Genomic DNA, 8,018 nt, shown 5'->3' with positions numbered 1-8,018 from the left:
TCCCCGCAGGGCCCACGTGCGCCGACGAGAGGAACCCCTGCGAGCCCTCGCCCTGCCACGTCTCTGCCACCTGCCTGGTGCTGCCCGAGGGGGGTGCCCTGTGTGCCTGCCCCATGGGCCGGGAAGGAGACTTCTGCGAGCGAGGTGGGACGGGAGCCGGCGGAGGAGCGGGGCTGGGGCAGGGGGTGGACGGAGCTCAGCGTGCCCAGCCCGGGCGGTGGCATCGCCTGCTGTGGCTCTGGGGCACTGAGGCTGAAGCTGCTCTGCCTCCTCTCCCTCACCGTCCCCTCGTTTGTGCCCAGTGACAGAGCAGGACCACACCATGCCCTTCCTCCCAGAGTTCAATGGCTTCTCCTACCTGGAGCTGAACGGGCTGCAGACCTTCGTTCCTGACCTGCAGTAAGTGCCAGGGGAAGGGAGGGGGGCATCACCTGCCTGGTGGGTAAAGAGACACCACAGAGCAACATCCTGAGCATGGCAGGCGTGTCTCTCACCCGCCCAGGGTGCCTTGCAGTGGTGGCATCCCTCTGCCAATCCCTTAGCCCCGGGCAGGCAGAGTTATTCCAAGGGGTGGAGGAAGAGAGTGCGAGGAGCTGCCGGGTTGGAGGGTTATCCATAACCCTTCTCTCCTCAGGGAGAAAATGTCCATGGAAGTTGTGTTCCTGGCCAAGAACCCCAGCGGAATGATCTTCTACAACGGCCAGAAGACGGATGGCAAAGGGGACTTCGTGTCCCTGGCCTTGCACGACGGGTACCTGGAGTACAGATACGACCTGGGCAAGGGGGCAGCCGTGCTCAGGTGAGGGGGGGCCCCAGCCTGGGCTGCTCAGGGGAGGTTTCTCAGCGCTCTGCTGATGGCAGAGCTCTCACCTGTGTGTCTTCTCCCCCCTTCTCGCCACCCAGGAGCAAAGAGCCGGTTCCCCTCAACACCTGGACGAGTGTCCTGCTGGAGAGGAACGGGCGCAAGGGGGTCATGAGGATCAACAACGGCGAGAGGGTGATGGGGGAGTCACCGGTGAGTTGGGGGCTCAGGAGGGGCTCTCTGGGCTTCCAGCCCTGCTCCTGTCATGTGTGGAATGAGCTGAGAATTCCCCAGGCTCCTGGAGCTTTTAATCCCTGTGGCACATACGGCTTCAGGGGTGGAGGGGGAGCGGGCAGGCCCTGGGGAGGAGAGGATGCTGAAGGCAGAGCGTGCCTGTCTCCCTGCACGCCTCTCCCAGCCCCTGCTGCCTCCCTGTGCCCTGCACACAGGGCTGCAGAGCCCCTGCCAGGTTTCAGGAGTGCCTTTGAGCCCCCTCACGCACATCCACCTCCCCAGTCTTTATCTCAGATCCTCAACTGTCCCCGTACCAGGGCAGGTACGTGAGGCACCTGTGCTACCTGTGGCTTTGAGCCTATGCCCCCCATGGTGGGGGCTCAAGAGCCCCCCCAGCACAGAGAGCTCAGCCAGGAGGAGGTCACTGAGCAGGGAAAGCCCCTTGGCACTGCTGCTGCTGAATCCATCAGTGCCTTCTGTGTGTTTCCCAGCTGGCAGCTTCCCCCTCCAACTTCTCCCCATCCCCTGTCCCTCTGCACTTCTGTCTGCAGACCCCTGGGGTTCCTTTAACCCCCCCTTTCCAGCTGGGAAGCTGATACTGCAGGAAAAGTCCTGATTGCTGCTGAACCCATCTGTAAGATCCACCTAGAAGTGCAGCACCAGGATTACACAGTGTTCCTGGAAAAGAAGGGATTTCTTCCTCCCCTCGCTCTGCTCTTCTCAAGCTTCTCTCCCAGCACAGCTCACCCCTGGGTGTGGCAGGGACCCTCCTGTCACCTTCTGCAGCCCCCCTTCCCCTCCCTGGCTACCCCCAGCACTGGTGGCAGGGGGGGTCTTGTGGCCCTGCATGTTGCAATGTCACCCACTGATCTCCCTTTTCTCTCTTTTTCTCTCTCCCTTTGATTTCCATTTGTATTTTCCCCTCCCCTGCTGTCTCTGGATCCCAGAAATCCCGTAAGGTAAAGATAAGTATGAACCACCACACCTCCATCTCATCTGCCATTGGCACCTCGTTCTTTTTTTTTTTGTTCTCCATCCAGATCCCAGTGTTTCACCCACTCCCCTTCCCATCTGACCGAGCAGCTTTAGGATCTCTTTAGATTAGAGACACTCGTTTCCTCTTCCATCACTCATCCCCAGCCAAGTTGTTGCATTTTGTTCTGGAAGCATTTCAATTAATCTGATCATTTTTTTAACTCCACGAAGCATTAGCTAGTGATCCATATAACCCCATCTCTGCTGTGCCCCTGGCTCCATCCCAGGTGCCCAGGGAGGGACATCATTCCTGCCTGGAGAACCCTGCAGTTGGAGACTCTCCTGGGATTTTCCGGGCTGGGCGGATGGGGCCGCAGGGTGACAGCAAGGAGGGAGCTTTGTCCTCCAAACACACACCATGTGGGATGCAGGAGAACCTCCTCTAGCCATGGCAACCTGTAGCAGCCAGGAGAACCCAAGCTGAATCCTTCTGGAATGTGCTTGGATTTGAGCATCACCCCCGGAGAGATTTTGATATTTGGTTACTCGGTTTTGGGGGGGTCACGCAAAACCAGAGCCCCCCCCTCCGTGCCTGAGAGCATTAGAACAGCATCTCCCCAAAATTAAACCCCCAGGGAACCTTTTCCAGGTGCCTGCTGGTGGGTGGGACCTCGCAGCTTGGCATGAGGAGGTTTCCTGGAGGCCCCTTTCATAGAATCAGAGAACATCCTACATCGGAAGGGACCCACAGGGCTCATCAAGGGCAACTCCTGGGCCTGCACAGGACACCCAGGGATATCCTGACATTTCCTCCATCATCTCCCCTCTCCTCCCCAGGTGCCTCACACCTACCTGAACCTGAAGGAGCCGTTTTACGTTGGAGGAGCCCCTGATTTCAGCAAGCTGGCTCGAGCAGCTGCCATCTCCACCAGCTTCGAGGGGGCTGTGCAGAGGGTAAGGTCCTGCTGGGCAGCCCAGTGTCCAGCTGGGAGATGTGCCATCTGCCCTGGGACTGCTGGAGGGGAGTGAGGAGGAGCCTGGCAATGGGCCTGTGGGCCCACAGGGAGCACCCCTGGTGGAAAAGGGGCAGGAGGGGAGGCAAAGGTGCGTCAGAGGAACACGAGGGGCTTGGGGCTGGTTCCCATCTCCCCTCATCCCCAAGGACACTGCCCTCTGTCCCCCCATGGCAGAGAGACGGGGTGGTGGAGGATCACCATAGAATCATGGAATAGTTTGGGCTGGAAGGGACCTTAAAGCCCATCCCATTCCACCCCTTGCCACGGGCAGGGACACCCCCCACTATCCAGCTTGCTCCAACCCGGCCTTGGGACACTCCCAGGGGATGGGGCAGCCGCAGCTTCTCTGGGCAGACCTGTGCCAGGGCCTCCCCACCTCCTGGATAACACAACTCCTGTGTTTCCTCCTGCCTGCACGTGCCAGATCTCCATCAAGGGGGATCCCGTGCTGACGGAGCAGAACATCCGCAGCGCCATCGAGATCTCGCCGTTCCGGGGCCACCCCTGCACCCAGAAACCCAACCCCTGCCAGAACGGGGGCACCTGCAGCCCCAGGCTGGAGAGCTACGAGTGTGCCTGCCAGAGGGGCTTCCACGGGGCCCACTGTGAGAAAGGTGAGGGGCCAGGGTGGGCTGGGTGTGGACCCTCACCCACAGTACCAGACACGGCTGGTGGCAGCAGGACAGTGCAGGAGATCTCATCCTTTGTAGAGACCTGGAATGTTTTGTGTTGGAAGTGACCTTAAAAATCATCTCAATTTCCATGGGCAGGGGCACCTTCCTCTATCCCAAGTTGCTCCAACCTGGCCTTGGACACTCCCAGGGATGGGGCAGCCACAGCTTCTCTGGGCAACCCATGCCAGGGCCTCCCCGCCCTCACAGCCAAGAATTTCTTTCTAATATCCCATCTAACCCTTCTCTCTTTTAAGTTTAAAGCCACCAAACTGAAATTCCAGTTTAAATTTGACTGACAGTTGATGACGGTTGGCTGCAAAACAGGGAGATGGTCCCAAAATTCCAGACCCTAAAGCCACAGCAAACCTCTCCAGGGGCTTGCTTGGAGTGCCACGGGGCTGACACGCCCCGGGGGTGGCAGGTTGGTGCTTGCCTTCATCCTCTGAGGGATGCTCAGTGTAAAGGGGGATTTTCCTGGTCTCCAGGGGGTGGATCCTGACAGCTCTTGTCTTTCCCACCCCCAGTGATCATCGAGAAGGCTGCTGGGGATGCAGAGGCCATTGCCTTTGATGGCAGGACATACATGGAGTACCACAACGCTGTCACCAAGAGGTAACTTGGCTGAACCGAGCTCTGAATGAGGAGTTAAAGCTGACAGCAGGAGGAAGAGCTGGGATCAAGGAATTCCAAAGGGAAGCAAACCAAACTGTGGAGCTCTGAGCAGCCAATTCCAGCCCTCACCTCTAAAGCTGCCTTGCTGGCAGAGGGTTTGCCCCAAAACAGCAGTGCCTGGCCAACTTCAGGTCTGGCTGCGTGTGGGGCACCTGGGTGAGCACAGCCTGCTCTGGGGGTGGGATGGAGCTCCATCCTTTGTGTCCCTGCCTGGTTGTGCCACAGGGGTGGTTCTGCCAGCACAGATGGGCCATCCCTGCTGTGGGACCCGTCTGACCTCCTCCAGCCCGTGCCCAGCCCCGTGCTGGGGGTGCTGGGGTGCACCCCGTGGTGTCTGTGGCCCTGCTGCTCTCTCAGGGTGGGCAGAGCTGCTGCCTGAGGTCCTGCACGGCCCCTGGGCTGGATGTTTCTCCTTCAGGACACTCTGGTTCCGCTGTGGCCTGGCTCAGTGCCCTTCCTTCCTCACCACTGTGTCCCTGTGGTTAATTCCCAGCTCCAGGGCAACTGGGAAAGGGTGTTGGATGAGACTTCACCGATCTGCCCGTCACACCCTCGGCTTCCCTGTTTCCTAACACCCTGCCTGGGAGGGTGTCCGTGCTGAGCTGTTGTCTGTCAGTCTGTATGTCTGTCCCTTCTCAATGTCCCTGTTTCTTTGTTTTCAAGCCACCTGGGCAATGAGATCCCTGCGTAAGTACAGCCCTCCCTGCTCCCCTCTGCCCTCACCACGCCCCCATCGCCACCCCAACCTCGGCCCACCCGTGGGGGAGCACAGGGCAGGGGTGGGAGGAGGAATTTGGGCCCTCTCCCGGGGTCTGCCATGGGCAGGTGTTCCCATTTCGGGGGGAGGAGGACTCAGGGACTGATCACAGCTCTTGGTGCCCAGACACGGCACAGCAGGAGCTGCACGACCCGGCTCTGCCACAGCCAGATGTTGTCCCAGCTCTGCCTCAGCCAGATGTTGTCCCAGCTCTCCATAGTTACATTTTTACATGATTTTTTTAAGTTCAGCAGAGTTCTCTAAGCACAGTTTAAGGCTGGGCACAGAGGAGGAAAGTTCCTGTGACTCACTGTTCCACCAGCAGCCGATGGAAATCCAGGGTGCTGATCCTGCCCTGAGTTTTTCCACCATGGATGGGGGATTGCTGCTGTAGAGGGGAGGCCAGGCAGGGCACTGGGAGGATGTTCCCCAGCCAGAGTGTGTTTGAGGGAGCCCCTCAGAAGATGCAGTGGGCACAGGGGGTCAGAAGAAGGGTCTGGGCAGGTGGATGGGCAGAAACTTCTTCCCTAGAGCAGCCCTGACAGCTGTGATTTGCTTTCTGTCTGTCTGTCTTGCTGAGCACCAGGGGTGGAATGGAAGCCCTGCTCCATGCAGGTGTATTCCCCGGTGTCTGGGGAAGAGCTGGAGAGATTCCTGCCTGTCCCATCCCCATCTCACCCCATTTTCTCCCAGCCGGGCTCAGGCAGGGGCGTGGGGGGCTGAGCTGGTGTGTGCATGTGTGTCAGCGCCTGGGGAGCCACAGAGCCATCACCTGCATGTTCACAGCACTTGGGGAGGTGCTCTGGGTTTGGAAAGGGCTTTTCAGGAGCATCCTAAATATCCTCCTGAGCTGGGCAGTGCCCTCCAGCAGCGAGACCCTTTGGTGACCCGCACCAGTGCCCCGCTGTCCCTCTGCACACCCAGAGCCATGGGCAGAAGGTGTCCTGCCTCTCCCAGTGCTCTGCAAAGGGAAGGCCACCATTCCCAGCCTTCTCCCTGCCTGGCCCAGCCTATTTTGGCTGTGCATGCCCCATCCTGTGAGGGAGCTTTAGTGTTTCTCCCCATATTCCTCTGCTGGGATGCGGCCGCCGCCCTCCCCAGCCTTGCCAGGCTGAGGGACCCATAAAAGTAGGGGGTTTTTTGTGCCTCCAGGCGGGCACTGGGGTGTGCCCTGGGCAGGACTAACACTGCCAGTGCTTCTCTGGGCTCTGCTGGCCGTGACATGCCCGTACCTTTTTTACTGGCACATCCATTTTTATCCATACATGTAGCTGGAGCTGAATGTAACACAGGACCTGCAGTGCCAGAGGGACAGCTGGACTCCTGGATTTCCCCTTCTCCACGCACACCCTGTTCTCCAAGTGCCCCAAGGCTGACTCAGAGGCTCTGTGTGACAGTTCCACTCCAAGGGAGCCCGTTCTGCAGCACCCCAAAGACAGGACGAGAGGACACGGCCTCAAGTTGCCTCAAGGGGAGGTTTAGGTTGGATATCAGGGAAGATTTCTCCACTGGAAGGGTGGTCAGGCATTGGCACAGGCTGCCCAGGGCAGTGGTGGAGGCACCACCCCTGGAAGTGTTCCAAAAATGTGTGGATGTGGCACTCGGGGACGTGGTTTAGTGGTGAGCTCTGTGCTGGGTGATCTTGGAGGGCCTTCCCAACCCGAGTGATTCTGGGATTCCAAGAGAATTCCTGCAGGGAAGGGTCCTTGTGCAGGGCCAGGGACCCAAAGCTCCTTTCCCCCAGCAGTGTGTCCCTGGGATCCACACCCCAGCAGCGTGGGTGAGCACCAGGAACACTGGATCATGGAATCACGGGATCATTGAGGTTGGAAAAGCCTTTTAAATCATGAAATCCAGCTGTTAACCCAGCAGCACTAAACCACGTCCCCAGGTGCCACATCCACACGTTTTTTGAGCACTTCCAGGGTGTGATGATTCCACCACTGCCCTGGGCAGCCTGTTCCAATGCTTGACCACGTTTTCAGTGAAGAAATTTTCCCTAAAATCCAAACTAAACCTCTGCTGGTGCAACTTGAGCCATTTCCTCTCGTCCTGTCACTTGTTCCCTGGGAGAAGGGGCTGACCCCCACCTGTCAGGGAGTTGTAGAGAGTGAGAAGGTCCCTCCTGAGCCTCCTTTTCTCCAGGCTGAGCCCCCTCAACTCCCTCCACCACCCCTCAGAGAGCTGTGCTCCAGACCCCAGGAGCACATTGGAGCATCCCCACCCCACCAGCACAGGGCTGGATTCCCTCCTTGGCATTATCCTGCTCCCCCCTGGCTAAGCCACCACTTCCAAACGTGTTGGAGGCGACTCATCCACCCCCAGGACGGTTCCTGGCGCTCCCCACTCGCTCCGGGCAGGTTCTGTGTAGGATGAAAAGCTGCTGGTGCTGAGCAGGGGCTGTTCCCTGTGTGCCAGGGGGGGTGGGAGGGAAAGGAAGGGTCTCCTCTGCTGCCCCCTGCTTATGGCACGCTCCCCTTTCTTCCCCCACCCGAGTCCTGAGGCGCTGGACTATCCCGTGGAGCCCAGGTGAGTGAGCCAGGCTTTGTGCTCTCGTGTCTCGTGCTCTGCTGTCGCTGCCTCAGCATGTCTGTGTCTCCCTGTCTGTGTGTCCTGTGTGCCCAGATCCTTGGCTTTTTATTTGTGAGGGATACAGCTCTGCAGAGGGGGAGCAAACAGGGAGGGAGCCCCGACCCTCCAGCCCAAGATCATAGAATCATAGAATCAGCTGGGTTGGAAGGGACCTCCGAGATCATCAAGTCCAACCCTTGATCCAACCTCGCTGTGGTTCCCAGCCCATGGCACTGATGCCACATCCAGTCTCTTCTTAAAAACCTCCAGGGATGGAGAATCCACCACTTCCCTGGGCAGCCCATTCCAATGGCTGA

General features: G+C 58.9%; 1 protein-coding gene across 1 annotated transcript in view; it reads left to right on the top strand.

The window, feature by feature from the left end:
• The window catches only part of AGRN (agrin), a 112,494-nt gene that overhangs the window by 98,169 nt on the left and 6,307 nt on the right, over nucleotides 1-8,018 (top strand). The window contains exons 24-33 of the mRNA XM_027702787.1: nucleotides 10-144; nucleotides 303-399; nucleotides 635-799; nucleotides 904-1,015; nucleotides 1,984-1,995; nucleotides 2,849-2,965; nucleotides 3,452-3,641; nucleotides 4,226-4,313; nucleotides 5,037-5,060; nucleotides 7,627-7,659. Coding sequence (XP_027558588.1) covers nucleotides 10-144; nucleotides 303-399; nucleotides 635-799; nucleotides 904-1,015; nucleotides 1,984-1,995; nucleotides 2,849-2,965; nucleotides 3,452-3,641; nucleotides 4,226-4,313; nucleotides 5,037-5,060; nucleotides 7,627-7,659 — 973 coding nt within the window. The remainder of the gene's footprint in view (nucleotides 1-9; nucleotides 145-302; nucleotides 400-634; nucleotides 800-903; nucleotides 1,016-1,983; nucleotides 1,996-2,848; nucleotides 2,966-3,451; nucleotides 3,642-4,225; nucleotides 4,314-5,036; nucleotides 5,061-7,626; nucleotides 7,660-8,018) is intronic.

This window comes from Neopelma chrysocephalum, unplaced genomic scaffold (genome assembly GCF_003984885.1).
Source record: "Neopelma chrysocephalum unplaced genomic scaffold, ASM398488v2 Primary Assembly neopelma1_196, whole genome shotgun sequence".
NCBI lineage: Eukaryota > Metazoa > Chordata > Aves > Passeriformes > Pipridae > Neopelma > Neopelma chrysocephalum.
Note: the sequence above shows the minus strand (reverse complement) of the source record. Positions and strands in the feature narration are given on the sequence as shown.